This window comes from Neovison vison, chromosome 10 (genome assembly GCF_020171115.1).
Source record: "Neovison vison isolate M4711 chromosome 10, ASM_NN_V1, whole genome shotgun sequence".
In the NCBI taxonomy this organism is placed as follows: Eukaryota; Metazoa; Chordata; class Mammalia; order Carnivora; family Mustelidae; genus Neogale; species Neogale vison.
Window position 1 is genome coordinate 18,306,333 of NC_058100.1, and position 22,596 is coordinate 18,328,928.

A 22,596-nucleotide genomic window follows, 5' to 3' on the forward strand; every position below is an offset into this window, starting at 1 on the left:
CTTCTCAAAAATATTTTTATACTTAGGAAAATGTAACTTCCAAATGGGAATTTTAAAATACGAAATTGAAGTACTCTTGAGATGATTTCATCTGTGAAAATCCTCACTTTTTGTCCCAAAAAAAAAAAGAAGAGGACAAAAAAATGAACTTGGGACCTGAGGAAAAGGAAAGACTGGAAATATGCTCAGATAACTGTTATCATAAAAGATTTCCTCAGAGGCTGGACATTATTTTATTTTTCTTTTTGAGACTAGAATTTTGGTTTGAGAGATCTATGTTTTCTGAACAAAAAAATACAGAGGAAGAGAGGTTAAGTACCCATTTCCTTGTTTAAAATAAAGGCAATTTGCAAGAAGTTTTCAACAAAAAATTAAAAACATTTTCAAATCTGTGAAGATTTCATGGAATTATGCATCAGCATGGAACAGAGGACATAAGAGATTAGAAGCATATTGTTTAGTCTAGTTATATTTATAAAGAGTTTTGGGTCTTGGAACACAGCAAAACTCTCAGCCCCCAAGCAGACTACCTCGAGCACACTGAGATTGCCTTCCTTCCAAGCCATATGTCCATTCAGTGTAATGCGATTAAGCCAGAAAATAAGACACAAGAGAGGACAGACAGAACCAGATTAAGATGAGGAGATGCTTCCCAGTGCCTGAAAAAAATAGTAACCAGGGAAATTAGAGAATAAAAAGAAATTAAAAAAAAAAAAAAATCCAAACTGGAAAGAAAGAATTTTGTCTCTGTTTTCAAATGACATGATATTATATCTGGAAAAATCAAGAGATTTCACAAAAAAAACCTGCTAGAACTAATAAATAAATTCAGTATACTTACAGAATACAAAATCAAAATGTAATATTTATATACTTATATACAAACAATGAACTCTTGGAGATATTAAGAAAATACACACACACATACCATCCTTAAACTTTCTATCTTCCTTTCTGGTTAATTTCTCTCTGGAGCACTCATCACCTTCTAAAACAATATAATCTCCCTGTCTATTTTTTTCTCACTTCACTAAAACATGAACTCCAAAATTATAGGAGATATATCTCCTGGAATTTTATATGTAATTTATATATCTCCTAAAACTAATTTTATTTATATATATGATTTTTATATATAGTGTCTTTATGTTATATTATAATATATACAAACATACAAAATGTGTTTTTTTTTTAATTTTTGAGGCTGATATACCTCCCATGCCTATAAATAAAGCATTAAATATTTACTTTTTGAATGAAAAAATAAATAATTACAGGTCTAAGTAACATTAATGTTTATTTTTTCTTCTTTAATATTTAAGTCATTTAAAACTATAACTTTTACTTTTAGTTCAGAATTCCGTATGTTCTGATAGGTATTTCTATGAAGTCTTCTTTCTTTTACTGTTTTCTCTAGAGTCTGAAACTCCTCCGTAGATATTTTTTGCTCCAAGGATTATCATGGGTAGATTTCTTAATTTCCATTCAGGTAAGAATGTCATTTTGCAATACAAAAATTTCACCTAAAATATTTAATCCTATTAGATTATGAAAAAAATGACTTCATTTGTCTCTTCAAAAAATTTTTAAGATCAAGAGATTAATTTAACCTTACAATAGGTTATGTTTTTATGTTCTGTCTTGGCAGGTCCACTTAATAGCTATAATGATTGACCAGATTGTTATATATACTTGAATCTATTTCTAGACTTTGTAGCATTTTTGACACTGCTCAGTTACTATAAGATCATCAACACTATCATCAGTACCATTATCAAAGAGATATTTTTGAATGTTTAATAAACACTGGGACTTTATATATATAAAGCAGTTTAATTCCCATACTTCTATAAGACAGGTACTCTTATTACCCACACATAATAGTGAGGAAACTGAAAGAAAAAGTAATTTCCATGGCTGTTTAGCAGTGTAGGCAGAACACTTCTAAAACATGATCTTATTTTTTTAGAATGAATTTTAACATCTGTGGATGTTGTTCTATTCTCACTATCTCCCTTTAAAATATTATTTACTACTTTTTCTTACCACTTTGTTCAGATAGATTTTGATGTTGCATTAAATTACATAATATTAATTTGAGGAAAATAATATCCTTATAGGATTTTTTTCATTCAGAAATATGTTCTCCATTTATTAAAAATTTCCCTTAATATCCTAAGGGTTTGTTTTAGTTTATTTCCTTAGTATTATTTGTATTTTAATATTTTTATGAATGTCCAGTGTGTCATTTTGTGAAGGTGAAACTTTTCTATTGTATTTTCTTACTGGGTTTTGTTCATTTATTTGTAGATTACTGCTCGTTTATTAATTTTTTAACAGCAACTTCACCCAATCTTTTAAGTACATTGTTTAGATTTGGTTTGGTTTTCTACTCCAGTTGAATCTCTGGGGACTTACCAGATAATAATAAGCAAGCCATCTACAACTAATAATCATATCTTCTTTTAAATATTAATTATGTCTGTATTTGCTAATTCCATATTCCAGTTTTATTTCACTAGCAGAGGTTCCTAAGTAAGAGTAAATAATAAAAGCAACATTAGACATTGTTTTCTTCATCTTAAATCTAGCATATAATACTAGCCTTTCAGGAAAAAGTTTATATATCTGCTTGAATTGATTTTTCTATTAATCTCTTGATTTCATAAATACTATTTTCAGTCAGAATATCTGGAGATGATCATGTCCGAGACACTGCATAGGTGAGAATGTTCTTTGTCTATGTCTTCATGTGGGAAACAGGGCAAAAGAAATGAACTTAAATGAAAATCTCCTTACAGTATGCAGCTTACTGATAGATCCCTGAGACATGCAGAACAGGATCATCCTTAAGGAACTAGTGGCTGCCTTGTAACTTGATGTTTAAAAATAACTTTATCTTGGCAGCAGCTGACCCCTCAAGATCCAGATTTCTTGGAGACTTATACTATCCCTAACCCCCACTAATTAAAAAGTACACAGTCAGTTACTGCCCACAATCCCAGCACAGCTCTTTCTGCCCACAGGTCCTATCCCATGAATAGGGAAGGGGTCAAGGTCTAGGCAGGGGAGATAGAAGGCTCCTGCCTCTGACTAGGCTCTGAACCATATCGGCAGATGGGGTTGCTGAGACAGAGCAGAAGAGATAATAAGGGAACAAACCAAGAGAGCACAACATCTCAAGCCCACAAGCTTCCCATACAGTTCTCAACAAAAGACCGCCACTAAAAGCCCTCAGTGGCAGCCCATTCAGGACCCCTCTCACTCTGGATCACTTTTTTTTTTTTCTTTCCTTTTTACTCTCACCTTCCCTTAATAAACTTTCACTTCAATTCACCCTTTATTGTCTGCGAGGTTCATTTTTCAACTCCTTGAGACAAGAGCCCCGCCATCCGGCAACAGTCTTACCCAGGAAGTCATGTGGCTGAGCATAAAATTATTGAGTCACTGTTTTTCCTCACATAATACCACTGACGGATCTCCCATACTCCAGCCTTTAGTGCTATATATTAAAAAAAAAAAAAAAAAAAAAAAAATCTTTTGCTTGTTCACTTGGTTATAGACAAGTTAGGAGTCGGATTCCTTGTCCTGGATACCGACTGCAAGGCTGTATTTGCCTTTACACTCATGCTCCTTGCTACCCTGACCAGCGGCTCTGTTCCTCCGGTTGTCCCCAGGGGAAGAAAGATAGGTGAGCAAGCAGCCAGCCTGTCATCCAGGATGAGCCACTAGTCCTGTTTGCTTCAGTCACTCCCATCCCGAGAAGCAGCAGCCCGGACTGCTGACAGATCCGTGCTGTACTGGTCAACCTCACGGTCAGGCATGTGATGAAGGAGTTAGAACGCACACTTTCGTATTCTCTCTCATGCCCGGCACACAGTATGCTGGCTTTAAGAATGTGCCACATCTTCGGGCGGCTGGGTGGCTCAGTGGGTTAAGCCACTGCCTTTGGCTCAGGTCACGATCTCGGGGTCCCGGGATCGAGTCCCGCATCAGGCTCTCTGCTCAGTGGGGAGCCTGCTTCCCTCTCTCTCTGCCTGCCTCTCCATCTACTTGTGATTCTCTCTGTCAAATAAATACATAAAATCTTAAAAAAAAAAAAAAAAGAATGTGCCACATCTTCAAACTCCATGGTCAACGAGAAAAAACTGAAATGGGGTAGCTAAAAATGGTCTACATTAACTCAGAAACCACTTCACAACACAGTCTTTTGTCATACATTTTGTTTGGGACACTCTGTCTTTTTTCATTCACATGGATTCCAGTTTTATAAGAGAAGCTCTCTCTGCATCTCTCATTCTCACTGGTTCTTCTCAATCAGATATTAGTTTTCTCCTTCTCGGAACCCTCTCCTTTGCATTCCCCAGGCCCTTCATGCTTCCTTCTTTCTTTCTCTCTCTCTTCCTTTCTTCCTTTCTTGCTTTCTTTCTCTCTTTTTATAAATTACATCTTTCCATTCTTTATGGCTAGTACTGGATTCGTTTCTCAAGATTTTATTCTAAGAAACCAATTCTGGGAGGAGCCTGCGTGGTTCAGCTGGTTGAACGTCTGCCTTCTGTCATGACATAATCCCGGGGTCCTGGGATTGGGCTCCACGTCCTGGTCCCTTCTCAGTGGGGAAGCCTCTTCCTTTTCCTGTGCTCCTCCCCTGCTCATGCTCCCTCCCTCTCTCTCTGTCTTTCTCTCTCTCTCAAATAGGTAAAAAAAATAAAAATAAAAATAAATAAATAAATCTTAAAAAAGAAAAAGAAACCAATTTTTTTTCTCTAATAGTCCACTGTTCTTATTTTAGTTTTTTTGTTTTGTTTTTTGTTTGTTTGTTTGTTTGTTTTTAATTTATTTGACAGAGAGAGATCACAAGTAGGCAGAGAGGCAGGCAGAGAGAGAGAGGAGGAAGCAGGCTCCCTGCCCAGCACAGAGCCTGATGCGGTACTTGATCCCAGGATCCTGAGACCATGACCTGAGCCGAAGGCAGAGGCTTTAACCCACTGAGCCACCCAGGCGCCCTGTTCTTATTTTAGTTTTAAGTGTAAAGATAATTTTTTAAATTTTCTTAAAACTTTCTTGTTCTCTGATTATTCCATTTCATGACTTCAAGCTTTTGCATGAATTCAGTAACCTCTGAAATTCTTTAGCACAGAGGAGTTAACCGGAGACAGGGGCCGTTATTAATAAACACTGTAAACCTGGAACGCACTGCGGCTTAGTGACAAAGAACCCAAGCTTTATAGCCAGATTGCCTGTGTTTGGATCCTAGCCCTGCTACCACTAGTTGAGTAATCTTTAGCAAATTTGGATTATCTCAGCTTTAGTTTCCTTGATTGTAATTTTAGGGTAATAACACTAACTACCTTGTAACATGTATTAAATGAGCAACAAGGGGTAATGCACTTAGAAGTGCTTGACAATAGTTTGTGCTTCATACTTGTTAGATAATAACTAGTTTATGATTGCTCTCATTAGCAAGTCAACGTCAGAACTATCACCCTTTATAGTAATGTGTCCATGGCTCTGTATTAAAGATTGTTAGTGGCTTCCTCTGAGTGTCTCCCTTGTCTGTTAGTTAGGTTGCTACTCCACTTGGACATGATAATTTGCAAATTGAACAGCTCTGCCCTCTTTCCTATTTCTTCCCTGCAATACATCTCTTGAAAATTTCTCCACATTCCTGCATATGAATTGAAAGGTTCCATAATTTCTGGTTGTGATTTTGTTCATTTTCAATTAGATGAGATTATGAAACGAAAATCGTGCATTAAGATCATAATCATGTAATGTCCTTTTGTTTTTAATATATAGTTCGTGTGTGTATGTGTGTTTGTTTAAGGTAATGTTAGGGAGAATATGAGTATTTACATCCCTTAATTTGGCAGGTTTTCCTTACATTTTTACTACATTTTGTTTAGATTTGTTTCTAGCTAACCTTCCTTCTGGTAAGAAGTAATTTTACTTTAGCTCAATAAAAGGTACTACCTCAGACTTGATCTTTTTTTGGTTTGCTTTGAGAAACCTACGTGAAGTCTTCCTGCTGGGTTTAATAGAACAAAGAACAGCCACAACAAAATGACCTTCCTTTTCTCCTGTATTCTTTTGTCACATCAATGTTCTTTTGTGCTGTTCTATTTGTTGCTGTGTGAAGTGCATCTGGGTTGTGAGATAGGGGATTTTGATTGCAATTGGCATTGATTTTTGAAATGTATTCACTTACTTTATAACTTGTAGTGGCTGTCTCAAATGAAGTGCTTCAAAGTTTTTCCTTGTTTGTTTTTTCTTTTCTTTTCTTTTCTTTCTTTTTTTTTTTTTTTCCAGTGTCACAGCTTTAAGTGGTTTATATTTTGGTATACTTAGTTTTGTTGATTGAGTCATAATACCATTTGCTTTTAGAACATAGTATCTTACTTTAATGTTCAAGGAAAAGCACTCTAGGTTTTAGTCATTTACTATTTTTTTAAAGATTTTATTTATTTATTTGACAGAGATCACAAGTAGGCAGAGAGGCAGGCAGAGAGAGAGGGGGAAGCAGGCCCCCCGCCAAGCAGAGAGCCCGATGCGGGGCTCCATCCCAGGACCCTGAGATCATGACCTGAGCCGAAGGCAGAGGCACCACCCAGGTGCCCCCATTTGCTATTTTAATAACTTGGTATATATGTGCATTCCTGTGTGTCTGTGTACATGTGTGTGTATACATTTACACGTGTACAAACATATGTATGCAAGGAATACATGTAATGATATAATAATGAAAGGATATGAAGAAGGATATTTTGTATTTTTTTGTACTTACCATGAAGATTATAAAACATAAATGAGGATTAAAGATTGCACACTGCCTCTACATGGTGCTACCAAATTAAGCATTGGATTAAATTTGTTATTAAAACAATCCAAATGAGATTTTTCCTCACCAAATTGAGCAAATTTGATTGGAAAAAGGCAACATTTGCAAGATATACTTGATCTTTACTCTTTAGATGTTTTAGCTTAGTATTTAGTTTAATGTAATAAACATCAAATTATTTTCTATTAGTTTTATCATTTAAAATGGAAAAGAGCATAGGACAAATACTATCTTATCTACATATTTACTAGTGACACTTTTAACCTAATCAATTACATCCATACCCAGTAAAGCCTCCAATATCATCTGTATGAAAACTGACATAAGACTTTCATGTAATATGAAAAAAAACACTTTGATTTATTTCTCTTTTATGTGTATACTATAATATTCTTTATAAAGAGATTTGAAACTGTATTCCACTCTAAGTCAGAGCTATCATCCCTACATCACAGCGTTTACCTCTGGCTTCAACACTGTAAAGGGGGAATGTTCAGGGAGAAAGACTCATGTAATTCTTCTACTTTGATATAATAAAACCACCACACCATTCCAGTGGTGTATGATGTTCAGCTTCCTATTTATTTTGGTAAGTAAACATGTATCCATTTCTTCCATAGTATAAGTAAAATTGCTTCAAAGTGCTCAAGTAGAAATGAGACTGGTTCTCACCTCTGATTTAAATATACTTAAGAACTGAAAGTGCATCCATTCGAAGAATTTGATTGTCAGTAACATTATAAGATTTGTAAAAAATATTAGTGTCCTGGGATCTGGATTGATTCTCAGTTTGTGGTCCATATATAAACTACTGATGGTTAATATGATATCAACAAATAAGCAGTTTATTCCTTGTACTCCATAACATTTTTCTTTCTGAAATGGAACAATTCATCACCACAGGAATTATTGCATTTAATGGCACTCTCCACCTCATGCAAAATATTGGGATGAAAATCTCAGAGCTCTTTTTCTTTGGAAAAAGAAGCATGAGGAGTGTTTTAGTAAATGAATTAACATTTAACTTGTAGGACCATTTCAAGTTATACCTGTGTAGAAATGGCATAGTATAACATGTATGTCTATCTGAGAAAGTATTTAAAATGATCATTTGTCAGAAATTGGCAACTAGTGCCTAGAAAATGTCTGAGAAGTTGAGAAAACAAAGATCTAAAAACATTTTAAGCTTAAGGTAATTATTGTTTTGTTGTTGTTGTTGTTATTTTGTGGTGATTGAGGTGATTATACTACAACTGATGGCAACTCTGAAAACTGTAAGAATTGGACTAAAAATGATGGTACAGTGCTTTCCAACTGCATACTTTGAGATTTAATGTTATAACAGGTATTTTAGAAAGTAAACAATTTTGTTCTGAATAAAATCCTTATTTAAACAAATCTATTTTGGAGTGCCTGAGTGACTCAGTTGGTTGAGCGTCCACCTCTTGGTTTTGGCTCAGATCAGTATCTCGGATCCTGAGATCAAGCCCCAGGATGGGCTCCACACTCAACATGGAGTCAGCTTGTCCCTCTCCATCTCCCTCTGCTCCACCCCATGCTCTCTCTCTCTCAAATAAATAAATAAAATCTGTAAAAAAAAAAATCTATTTTAATTTTAGGACATTTTAGAGTATTCGACATGCATATAGACTATGTAGAAATCCAAGTAGAATTTATAGTAACTACATTTTCCAAATTTGTTTATCCATGACTTCTTTTTAAAAAATATGTGTTTTTCTATTTATTTTAGAAAACAAAGATTAATGTCTCACAAGATGCAAGTTATTTAGTGAATAACTAAATATTCATGAAGGATTATTATCAACTCCTTAGTGAAGAGAAAATGAGGACTGATAGCAAAGCCCTTCAGCCACTCTCTATGGCATGAACCTGTTGTTGTTGTCAAATAAGGAGCTGATTCTGACTGTTTAAACAAAGTGATACTACTCCAAATAATGCTGGCAAAGGGGCTTCTTAATCTTGATATTACAGATCTTATGACTTTATTTCCAAGATTTTCCTGATAGAACTCTTTTTCTTTCCAACAAGTTAGTGTTAAGTGTTAAAAGTCCTCTCTCAATATAGCTGTCTACATTGTTACTGTTCAAAAATCTGATTATTTGAGCCAGCAACTCCATTGAGTTACCACAGGGGAAAACCGTGTTGGGAATGACATTCTTAATCTTTCTTAGGAAAGTGTTGTAATGTCAAGAAAATAGAGTAGGAGTCACCGAAATGACATTTGCAAGGTGAACAACATGGAAAAGAAAGAGGAATAAATCTCACTTAAGACTATTTTCTTTGTTTCTTGACTTCCTTTTCCTCAGATGAGAGAATAAACTAACTTAAAGTCAAAGAAAGACAACAGTGTAAGATTTTTACTTAATGTAATGAGCTGCTGACCTGTTAGCACTGTTCTCCCACACATACTAACGCACATACACGTTTAAGTTCATGGGATTTCCAAGAGGAGCAAAGACCCTTGATTTTGTTAGTATTTTCAAAAGCAGCCATCTAAAGCCTTGAACGTGGATCTCATTCCAAAAGTTGTGGGTTACAGACAGCATACACTCAACAAAATATCAAGGTGACAAGATCTTTTTTTTTTTTTTTAAGATTTTATTTATTTATTTGACAGACAGAGATCACAAGGAGGCAGAGAGGCAGGCAGAGAGAGAGAGGAAGAGAAGCAGGCTCCCCACTGAGCAGAGAGCCCGATGTGGGGTTCCATCCCAGGACCCTGAGATCATGACCTGAGCCGAAGGCAGAGGCTTTAACCCACTGAGCCACCCAGGCGCCCCTTGAGGTGACAAGATCTTTGATTGTTCCACATAATCTTTTATACGTGAGAGAAAGAAAAAACAAAACAAAACAAAAAACAAGCACAGCACTATAATCTGACAGATTTTCATTTTAATGTATTTTTTTTTAAACTCTATCTAAAATGGTCCAAGTGGGGATACTGAGATGGCTAGAAAGTAACTGATTTAAAAAGAACAAATAATTTTTATGTCTAAATATGACTTAGTTTTAAAATAGTTATTTTCAGCTAACATTTATCCACATCTAATAAATTGAAAGAGCATTAGCTGAAGGTCAAAGTAAGAATATTAGTGAAAAGATAGGGGCATGTTAGAGCCATGAGAGATGAAGTATAAGCTACACCAAGAATTAGATAAGAGGACGTGACCTGACTTGCAATGATGAAGATGGAGGTAGAGTGTATTATGCTAAGTAAAGTAAGTCAGTCAGAGAAAGACAAATACTGTATGATTTCACTCATATGTGGAATTCAAGAAACAAAGCAGAGGAGCATAAGGGAAGGGGAAAAAAAAGAGAGGGAGGAAAAACACAAGAGACTCAACTAGAGAGAACAAACTGAAGGTTGCTGGGTCGGGGGATGGGTGGGGGATGGGCTAAACGGGTGATGGGAATAAAGGAGGGACTACTTGTGATGAGCCTTGGGGGTCAAATGCTGAGTGATGAATCCCTAGATTCTGCACCTGAAATTAGTATTACACTGTATGTTAACAAACTGAACTTTAAATAAAAAAGTGAAACAATTAAAAAAAAAAAAAGGCAGCATGAAAGAAAAGACGAATTTGCCAATTTTGAAATTTGTGTAGAAGTGGCCCCATACAAAGAAGAAGGTAGGGCACACCCACTCTCTCTCTTTTTTCTTTTTTCTTTCCTCTGAAAACTTCTATCCCTTGATTCCCTGAATCAGAATCCAGGATACTAATGTGTTATTCTGTACAAGTAAAAATGAATGTGTTTCTTATAGTGTTTATATTATTACCTTTATGACAAATTTTATTTTGACTATGAAACATATAAAAGTACATTTTGAAGAAAACTTGTTAATATATTAGAAACACCTACACCAAAGAAATAGTGTCTTCAGTTTTGGAAAGTTAAATAATAATTATTTAATCACTCCCATGTGTTGAGTACTTTATAATTATTATCTATATATTTTACATTTCTCAATCACACATTGAAGATATCTAAACATTAAACTCTTTAAATATGCTGCTAGTTGTTCCTTAGCATGTGCCTGGGGCTCATCATGGAGTGGCTGAAGCACAAAAAAATTATACAAAACATTCTTTTGTAACATAGAAATGTAAGGAAAATTAATATCCTGCCTTTTTCCTACAGTTCCATATAAAATTGTTCTCAGCAAAAACCCCTTGTATTAATCATATAAATGTCATTTTTAATTAAATCACGGATTCCATAATATTAAAGGACTTGGAGGCCATTCAGTAAAGTCTTTTTGTTATTAGGATGCAAGTTTGGCTGTAGTAACATAAGCCAGATAATACTGGCTCAGAAAAAATGCAGTTTCATTCCTCTCTTAATAACAGTACAAACATCAACAGTTCAGGACTGATTTGGTAGCTTCAAAAAGATTGGGTTTTACTATCTTTCTTTTCGTTTCTTCACAAATAGGCAGGGGGGTGGGAAAGCCAGGGAGCCTGATGCAGGGCTTGATCCCAGGACCCTGAGATCATGACCTGAGCCAAAGTCAGAGTTAACCTACTGAGCCACCAGGCACCCCCAGGTCTTACTATCCTTAACAAGTTTCTTCATGTCATCACTTTTAATTCCAACCCATCACATTTTCATTTTATCCAGGGGGAAGAAAATAAGTAGATGGCATCCATTCCTCTTCCTTTAAGAATACAGTTTAGAAGTTTCATGTATTCCTTCCACTTCTGCTTGACAAGAATTCTCCACCCTTGGTTCAAGAAAACCCAGGGGCATGGTGTAGTATGAGTTCTGCTAAAACCAGGGGCTGTGTTAGTGAAGAAAGAGAAGGAAAGGAAGAAGGCAGAGAAAGGAAAGGAAGAAGACAGATAGTCACTATTATAGCCCCCCAATTTGGGTGGGGTCTGTTAGGTCCTTCCGAGGAGTTGAAATTGATCTAGGGCAACATTATTGGGTTGGTTCACCTAGATCTCAGTGTGGGTATGTGGGAAGTAAGGAAGTGGAGGCAAGATCTTATCAGAGGATACACAAGGTGAAAACTAGTTCATAGAAATCCCAAGACATTATTTTTCTTTTACATTGTGTTGACATTTGCATTGATGTGAAAAGCAAAACTGTTGCTGGAGACTTAGCATGAAGAAAAGCCGTGGAACCAAAATGGCTGTGCTAGTAGGCATAGAGCATTTTCCGCCACATACTTGAAGAACAGAAAGAAAGCCAGTTTCAGTTAAAAATGCTCCTGGTGAAGCAGTATAAAAAAGTGTATTGTGTCTCAATTTTCAGTACAAATCCATATGTCAGAACAAAATGGGAATATGAATAAAGCACTTGTGTTACACACTGAACTATAATGGTTGCCTTGAGGCAAAACACCTGTGCAATTGTTTCAGTTGCAAGCTGAGGTAAGCATTTTTTTCATGGCAAACCATTTTTTTTTTTTTTTAAAGATTTATTTATTTATTTATTTGACAGAGAGAGATTACAAGCAGGCAGAGAGGCAGGCAGAGAGGCAGGCAGAGAGAGAGAGGAGGAAGCAGGCTCCCTGCTGAGCAGAGAGCCCGATGCGGGACTCGATCCCAGGACCCTGAGATCATGACCTGAGCCGAAGGCAGCGGCTTAACCCACTGAGCCACCCAGGCACCCACATGGCAAACCATTTTTACTTGAAAGAATAATTGACAAACTGGTTTAACCAGACTCGGATACTTGGCAGATCCGTTGTCAAAACTGAAAGAAACAAACCTATCACTTCGAGACAAACCACTGACATATTTAATATCAGTGTTAAAAGTATAGTTTTCAAGTGGAAATTAGATATTTGGAAAACTTGTAACTTCAACAGTGAGAGTGACGGCTTCCAATAAATACTTTTCTCATGAACGCAATGAGGATATTAAGGAATGAAGTTTTGTATTATTTTATAATGATATGTTGTCAACATTTGGAAGATCTTCAAAACGGAGTGCATCAATATTTTCCAAATGACTGACACATGATTTCATATGCATGGTTAAAGATCCATTTTGAAGTTCAAGATAGACAAAATAATTTGATGTAAGAGATGCCAAAATGTTAATCACATTGTTTTAGATTCCAAATTACATATAACTTTATAAAAATCTTCACTTGTTGAGTTTTTGGTGCAGTATAAATAGTAATATCCACAATTATCTGAAAAAGCTATTACAATACTCACTTCTCCAATAAATCTGTGTGAGATTACAAAATTACAATTTGCAACCAATTGCACAGAGACACGGCCGTGAAAATTTAGCTATTCTCTCTTAAGTCAAATATTACACAATTCTGCAGAGATCACTCAGATTTAAATGTTATATATATTAACATGCAATGATCATACTTAGTTCTTTGAAATTGTATTAACAAATACTTTTTTTAAATTTCTATTTCAATTTTTACTATAGTAAATATGTGCATGTATATGTATATGCATATATATGTATGTGTACATATGTGCATATATATACATATATGTATATATACATATATAAACAGGGATTTCTCTCTATCATACACAAAGACTCTTTGAATTTCTCCATAATTTTTAAGAGTATAAGGGGGTCCTGAGACCAACTAGTTTGACATCTGCTGGTCAAAGTCATAGAAGTTTGAGCTACAGGATTTGCTATTAAGATGACAGAAAAGCTACACTGAAGGCATATAAAGCAGCAGAATGTTTTATGTACGTGTCACCTGGATATCACATCTGATACCAGGAAGTAGGAACACTTTGTCACTCAATTTTCTTTTCTTCCTTTGAGGATAAAGGGGGAATGGTGATAGGATAAAACATGTAAGTAAAAATGAAAATTGCCCTAAGAAAATTATAAAGACTTTTAATTCTGATTCTCCTCCTATTTTAAGCATTGTTAACTTGAAAACGGTGTTGTCTGAACCAGTATATTGGTATACTGTGAACAATGTAATTGAAATAATGAAGTTGGATAATTGTTCTTACATCATTGTTGTCTTCTTTCTCCAAAGACCAGTGCAAAGGACCTGGGATGTTTCTCTTGACATACTAGCAATGGATTGTGATCTCAGGAAGCACTGTGTAACTAAATTTGCTATTATCTAATTTTTTAACGATATGTTTGACTGTCAAAATTTTGTAGTCTAAAATCAACTACAAGCAATTGGCCAACTTAAGGACTTAAATTACAGATCCATTCCTTAAATATTACAGAATTCATTGATTCTTTGATACCAAATAATTCTTTAAATTCTGTGTGACCATTACCAATGCCTAGTTTAAAATCATGGTTTTCATTACATATATGAAGTCACCAAGACACTTGAAAATATACATTTATAAAAACTTAGTTCAAATTGATTTTTGAATATGATAAGAAAATCAGAAAAAAATCAGAACCAGAAAAAAGTAAATGACTATGAAATAGATTTTAAGATAAATGCCATTTAAAATAATATAGAGAAAATAATTATTTTATTAAACAACATTTTAAAAACAGAACTTTGTTCATCTACTATAAAGTAATTAGTCTTAATTTTTAGCAAATATGGGCTCTTAGGAGTAAGTGTTCAAGCTGTTGTGCACATAGCACAACTAAAAGGAAACTATGATTCACGTTACTAGCTGGGGAGGGGGAGATGAGGGTAGAGTAGTGCATGGTTGGGACTTGAGCTCAAATAGCCACAAACATTGTGGAAAGTAAGTAGGAAGAGTACTGAGCTCTCAACTCCATATTTCCCAAAGAAGAAAGAGGATTTTTCTTAACTCATTGCATAGTGTGACTCTTCAAGATTGAAATAAAGGTCATTAAAATGACCTAGACGAAATACACTTCCAGGGCGCCTGGGTGGCTCAGTGGGTTAAGCCGCTGCCTTCGGCTCAGGTCATGATCTCAGGGTCCTGGGATCGAGTCCCGCATCGGGCTCTCTGCTCAGCGGGGAGCCTGCTTCCTCCTCTCTCTCTCTGCCTGCCTCTCTGCCTACTTGTGATCTCTCTCTGTCAAATAAATAAATAAAATCTTTAAAAAAAAAAAGAAATACACTTCCACCCAGCCTTTCCTCTTTTTAGTCAAGGTATAGTACCTATAATCTTATAATTATTCTTGTCCAGGCTAGCAAATGTTACTTATGTGTAAATGTCTTTTCTAAGCACGTTTAATCTATGCTATTTAGGAATAACTGTAACATCATACATGAATTATTTTGTCTCACTGAATTTTATCTCTCTTCATTATTAGAGAAACAACAAAATCTTTTGTTTTCTCCAGATTATATATTTTAATACAAGATAAGGATTGTAATCCCTGTCTGCTTTTCTTGAATGAATGAAATTACTTATAGAAATGTCCTGTAATGACTTAAAATTATTTTCACTTCTATAATTCTACTGTTCATAAAATGGGAAGTTGCAGTATATCTTCACATATTTCCATTTGGTTCCTGTGCCAAGTAAAATTTGATTTTTCCTCAATGTTTAATAGCTATATTACCTTATATTGTTGCTTTTAATGTTCTGTAATTATTAGTTTCTTTATTAGTTTTGTAATGCACCATTAAAACTTGGCAACAACTTATACTTTTTCATTGTCCTCGTTCCTGGGCCAATATTCTCTCAAAACGTCTTTCTCAAAAGTGTGTAAGAATGTTACACATTGAATAACAACAACATTGTGTAATAATGGTGCATTGGAAGATCATCTACATGCTGTAATAACACATGGACTTTGGCAAAACTAACTGTAAAAATAAAGAGAAAACCAAACATATTTATAGCATTGCAGTTTGAAGTACTTCTCTATCTCAAATAAACTTTATGGCAGCTAGAAGATATTTGTTACCACGGACAAATCACATTTTTATACTTCATTTTTATTGCTTTCAGGACATATTCAAAATGGATCCAGGTTTTTATTAGATTTTATATCTATTCAAAATTTCCCCTATTATTATAAGTGAAGGGAACCAATTTGAGTCAGTTTAATGGTATAACAGAATATCATTGCAAGGATAAATCAGATATTACATATTATTGGAAGTATGAAAAAAAAAGAGAAAAAAATCTGTTACAGGCAACCCTCTAATTCATTAAAAAAGAAAGCTGGCTTAATGTGGGGAGGTACTATAGATTAGCAAGAAGTTGTAAATTGATTTTCTAAGAACACCAAATCACTCTGCATAACAAAAATATAGAAAGATTTCAGTAAAGAGGGGTTATATTGAATAAATGAAAGTCAATAAAGAGAGAGGGTTAAAAGAAAAAAAAAATGTCTGGGTATTCAGAAAAGGAGAAAAGGAAATAAGAAAATAGGCTGCAATGAGATGAAAAGATATTGAAGAGAAAAACAAATATGATTTAAAGGATTTTTGCACATTATTTCTGCATGTCAGATATAAATACCATTCTCATTTTCACTTTGAAAATATTAAAATTTCTATTTTCCTTGCATGCATTACAGAGTTGTAAATACTTGGTGACACATATGGGACAGAAAGAGTCATTTTTCATTTAGAAATAAAAACAGTTGTATAACAAAGTCTCAGAGCCAGAAATGTACTGGATTTAGGGGTCAAGTGGAAATAAGGGTTTGAATGATACTTGAATTTTCTGTCCCAGATTGAGTCTACATGCCAGCTTCTCTGTCATCCACCACAGACAGGATTTCTGCAAGAGGTGGTTGGTTACCCCTCTCATACCCATCACCCAAGATCTTACTGATAGGTGAGATGGGCCTTTCAGCTATGGTCTGAATGTTTGTGTTCTCTCAAAATTCGCATGTTGGAATCTTAACCCCCCAGATGATGGTATTATGAGTTGGAGACTTTGGGAGGTGTTTCAGTCATCAGGATAGAGCCATTGTGAATGGGATTGGTTTTGGTTTTTTTTTAAGATTTTATTTATTTATTTATTTATTTATCTTTTGGGAGAGAGAGAGAATGACAAAGATAGCCACAGAAAACATCAGCAGGAAGGAGGGAGAAGCATGCCTCCCATTCATCAGGGAGCCACATCTGGGGCTTGATCCCAGGGCCCTGGGATCATGACCTGAGCTGAAGAAAGGCACTTAACCAATTGAGCCACCCAAGGCACCCCATGGGATTAGTATTTTTATAAATAAAACTCCAAAGAGATATCTCATCGCTCCGTGATGTGAAGACATACCTAGAAATTAGCAGTTTGCAGCGCTGAAGAGGGAAAGCCTTTACCAGAGCCCTACCATGTTGGCACCTTGACTGGGACTTCTAGCCTCCAGAACTGCCGACTATTTATAAGCCACTACCCTCTGGGTATTTTGTTAGGACAGCTAACTAACACACTGTTTCATGTCCCTTTGAAAGAATGAGGGAAGGAATTCACCTGCTTAATGGCAAAACAAACAGAACATGATATGCATATTGTAACAGGCGATCCATTTATATAGATTAGGAAACATTTTATATAAAATGACAACTCACTGTCCTATGATTCTAGAAGTTGAACTAAAATATTAGAAAACATATCACAGAGATTTTATCAAATATTTATTGAGCACTTGTTATCCTTGGATTTGAGAGCTATGTCTAGGAACTCCAGCAGATAACCAAACATTCAGATTTTCTATAAACTGCCTGACTCTCATATTTTCAGAGTGTTCCAGTGGTCAGGTCAATCCTTCCCGAACACATTAACAGCTATAGTTCATTTCAGCTATCCAGACTTATTTTATCCTCTTTTACCCAAAGACACTGTTAAATCTTTAAACTCATTTTCGTTTCTCAAGTGTTCATTTTTGATTTTGTTTTTTGTTCTTCCCCTTAGTTCATGATCATAGTATCATTCTGAATTGTACTAGAATTAGAGATCAGGAGTAGAGGGAGGGAAAAATGGAAAGTTGACTGACTTTATGAAATAATCCAAACTCCATATTTGTGTATCAATTTGAAATGGCATTTGAATAAAATCATTTTGATCTATAGGGTTTTAGACTACTCCTATGGGTGTTATATTAGTTAAAAATACATATGCATGTGTATACATAATGTATATATTTATATATTTGTATGTATATTATACAAAAGCCACGGGTGGTTAATAAACAAACATATGTATATACACGTATATTTATATCCCATCTATATTATATATAATACATTACATATCTATACATAGATATTACATATGTGTGTATATACATACATATATACACTAGAGAAATTACTAGTAAAATATTCAATATTATTTGATAAACACTCACGATTCAGGATTCAATCTGGTTTGCACTCCACATAATGAAAACTTAAGTTACAATATCCTGTATTTAGCATAGCATGTATTCATAACATTAAATATTTCAATGATATATGGATTAAATACTTTTAAAACACTCAATAACACTTTTAAAGATAGAGTAAATGTTAGAACATATGTCAGCAAACGTTTGTTCTATAAGGAACCAGACAACAAATGCTATAGGGTTTCAGGACCATATAACCACGTGGCAACTATCTAGTTCTGCCATTATAGTTGGAAAGTAGCCATAGACAATATGTAAATGAATGAGTGTGTTTCTTCATTTATGGATATCAAAATGTTAGTTCCATACAGTTCTCATTAACCAAAAAATGCCTTTCTACTTTTGATTTTTTTTTAACAATTTGAAATGTAAGGAGCAGTCTTTCCTTAGGGACTGATACAAAAAGAGGTGGAGGTCCAGTTACAGCCCACATGCCAATTTGTTAAACCCCACTGTTGAGCATATATAGGAAGTGCACGACATATTTCTCAGATAAGAATAACATAGACCTAAACTTATTTTACCCTGTGATGTTAGAGAAGGGATTTTATCTTATCTCATCTTCCACTATTAATGAAGAAGAGATCATTTCATAAAAATATTTTAATCAATTCTTAGTGGTTTGCTGCTACCTGCATATATTGGCTCAGGAGAGCCAATTATGCATATCACAAGAATTGGCAAATGCTATAAATTAGGATTCTTATCCCCGCTAGAAAGTTGGTTGTTAAACTTTTACCAACATACATCCAATGTACTATTTCTAAGTATCCTTGGCAATTCTGTGAAGAATATACAACAGCACAAGATAATGAGAGTTGATAACAGCAAAAAATAATGGAGTTGAATTATTTTGTAGGGATTATGTATGAATATTTTTAATAATTGCTTTAATTATTTTTCTTTAATGACGAGAATATGTCATTATTCCTTATCTCAAAAGTTCTAGAATAGCAGCAAAAGTAAACTACCTCAAAGAAGGCAGATTACCACAGGCTTCACAATTTATTCAAGTAAGAATGAGGATTTTGATGTCACATGAATTCATGAAAGTAACAGTGATTCAGTATAAACTTGGTGAGATTAATCTGAGTGAGTATCCTGTTTTATTTCAAGGATGAATTACACTATGCACTACAAAGAAAAACTTCAACCTACATGTCTTTATAGAGAAAGTGTCAAGAAATCATCTTACTCATTGAGGTTCATTTTGCAGGTCTCATTTTGTTTGGTTTTCCTTATTGTTCCACATTTTATTTTATTTTATTTTTTTTTAAAGATTTTGTTTATTTGACAGACAGAGATCACAAGAAGACAGAGAGGCAGGCAGAGAGAGAGAGAGAAGCAGGGCCCCCGCTGAGCAGAGAGCCCCATGTGGGACTCGATCCCAGGACCCCGGGATCATGACCTGAGCCGAAGGCAGCGGCTTAACCCACTGAGCCACCCAGGCACCCCTATTGTTCCACATTTTAAACAATACTAAGGGTGTGATGATGTCAAGAAAAAAGTTGAGAAAAGTTCCTTAAAGGAAGGACCAAAAATAAAATCTCAAATGGAAATGAATTACAGGTATTGCTTATCTACTTACTTTTTTCAGAAAATTTTGCAAACATATTTCACAAATATCTGAACATTTTTTCCATTGTATCCTACTAACAGATTGTAGTACCTGGTTTGTTGTTGTTATTGTTCCCTAATGTCATTTTATAACATTCTATTAAAATTGAAAAAAAAAAAGGAAAACAGAAATAAATCCCACATTCCTAGTAAAAGAAGAATTGTGATGGAAAGAAATTTTAATTCAACAAAATCTTTTGTCTAGCAAGAAGTCTGCATTTTGTGTGTGTGTAATGAGTTATAGCCAACATAGGAATTACGCTTAATTAAAAAAAGAGAAAGTTAAGGAAAGCCTCTGGTGATTTCTGACTTACTTAGGTTAAAAGTATTAGAGAACAAATATATATTTCTATAGTTTATTAAATTTAGTTCCATTTATTTTTCATTTAACCAAATAATGTATCTTTCTTTTATTCCTTTTTATCATCTTTATTTTACTCTGCTTATTTATTCTGTATAAATCCAACTTGGATTTTTTCATATTTTCATACTTTTCTTACAAATCCTGTACTTTCATAACATCTTTGTATGTTTAAGTTTTATTTATTTTTACTAGAATTAATGTAGCTCTCATGATATATTTTATCCCACTATCTGTTCCTTTTCAGTTTCCATTTCTCCCCTCACCCCTTAAACATATCTTCAGATTCTATGTATTTTCCTTTTTTTTTTTTTTTAAAGTTTTATTTATTTTAGAGACAGAGAGTGAGAGAGAGCACAAGAGGGAGGAAAAGAGATTTGGAAGCAGACTCTGCCCTGGGCAGCATCCCACTTTGAAATAAATGTACTGGGAAGGGCTCCATCTCATGATCCTGAGATCACAACCTAAGCGGAAACCAAGAGTTGGAGGCTTAACCATCTGTGCTGCCTAGGCACCCCGTATTATATTCCAATCTCACAATTTTACATGCACTGATAATTGCCATTCCAGTTGTTCAAATTTCTCCTGAACTTCAGATGTTTATATCCTGCTCTAGCTGTATTTGTTTTGTTTAAAAACAAAACAAAACAAAGTATTAGTGAGGATGTGGAACATTTGGAACTATCACTCGTGGCTGGTGGAAATACAAAATGGAGCAACCACCTTTGAAAATATTTTGGCATCCACTCAAAATCTTAAATATAAAGTTATCTTATGACCTCAATTTCACTCTTAGGTATATACCCAAGAAAATAAACAACCATGTCCACTTAAAAAAAAAAATGTACACGAATGCTCACAGCAACATTATTCTTACTAGCACAAAAGTGGAAACAACCCAAACGTCTATCAACAAATAAATTAATGGAGAATACAAATGTAATGTACCCACACCGCTGATATCTACAATACAGATAAACCCGAAAGCACTACACTACGTAACAGAAGCCAGTCACAAAAGACCGTGTACTATATGACTCTATTTATATGAAATGTTAAAAATAGGCAAATTCTTGGGACAGATAGTAGATTAGACAAATTTCTAGAGGCAAATCTCCCTTGGCTGGGTGTGCTAGTGTGGGGAAGGATTGCTAATTGGTACTAGGTTGCTTTTTGGGACAACAAAAATGTTCTTAAGATGTGGTATTTACATAAATTTTGAGTAATCTAAAAACTTCTGAATTACAAAAATGATGCCAATGATCTATTTTGAAATTTGACTTTGAAAAGATGTATAGACTTTCAGTATTCTTTTTCTTCAGTGAAAAAATCTGTAATAATAGATTTCTTCTCATAATTAAGCATCAAATCAAAATTCAAGCTTTATGTAACAGAGATAATAACATAGATAAAAGTTTGTTTGGTGATATTTTCCTATATTTCCCTTAGCTTTTTATTTTGCTGTATTTTTCTAAAAATCTGACTTCAAATAAATAAATACAACTTCTCAAAGCAATTGTTGCAAAATCCAAAAACTGCGCTTCGCAAAATTAGCTCAGACACAAGTATTTTAAGAGTCTGTCATTATTCATATAAATTGTTACACGTTTTTCCAGCAATTTTCAGAGATTCATGTAGAATGAGGTTGATTCATGTTTATTCATGTTACTATGAGCACAGCTCAAAGAAAATGAACTTTAAATTCTTTTATTTGAAAATTATATATTGAGAAATTTCACTGCATGATTCTGCTTACTCCCTTGGCTTACAATATAGCTGTAGGGTTTGTGCTTTTCTGTTCACTGTAATACAATCATTAGTTAACTACCCCACGAAACAGAATGATTTCTTGATTCTGATAATAAAAGAAAATGAAAAGCAAGGAAGTGTCAGTACATGGGTTATCCATTGGATTATTGCTTTGGAAAATCCAATTTGTTATTCTGAGACTTAAAAGAAAACACCATGCTATGTATATTTCCATATCTGCATTCAGAAAATAAAGAGAGTTCACTGTCAAAACAATATCCTTTGTTGTCTATATGCCACAAATGTCTTACCTTTGTCTTGGCAAGCTGATGAGGGGTTGTTTATGACACCTCTTGCTAAGGCTAAAGAGCTTGTGTACAATTTTCTGCGCCTTTAGGAATAGTTGCTTCATGCTGTTCTCCAGTTGTTCATAGCGGCGCTGAAAATTAGAATCCATTGTCCACAAATGCATTATGGTAGATGTGTTGAGGAAATAATTCATGGGTAGCCTTTTCATAAAGAACTTGAATTCATCTGGAAAAATGTTAAAATTCCATACTTTAATACAACAATTATTTTCCCTTTTCCCCAAACACATTTAATATGTTAATAGAAAAACAAATACTATTGGTTTGTGTGTAGCAAATTAATAGCAAGTTGGGATTTTTTTTTTGATGCTTTAGAATTGTTTTCTTTTTTATTCCCCTTAAAATAGAAATTTCATGGTAAAAGATAATTAAAATAATTTGCACTAAAACAAATAGTGTGGCCAG

The 22,596-nt window shown here is 34.4% G+C and overlaps 1 protein-coding gene across 3 annotated transcripts in view; it reads right to left on the minus strand.

The window, feature by feature from the left end:
- BRINP3 (BMP/retinoic acid inducible neural specific 3) overlaps window positions 1-22,596 on the minus strand; it is a 400,347-nt gene that overhangs the window by 47,174 nt on the left and 330,577 nt on the right. For all 3 annotated transcript variants that reach the window (XM_044266848.1, XM_044266849.1, XM_044266850.1), the window contains exon 7: window positions 22,135-22,357. In XM_044266848.1, the coding sequence (XP_044122783.1) occupies window positions 22,135-22,357 (223 nt within the window). The remainder of the gene's footprint in view (window positions 1-22,134; window positions 22,358-22,596) is intronic.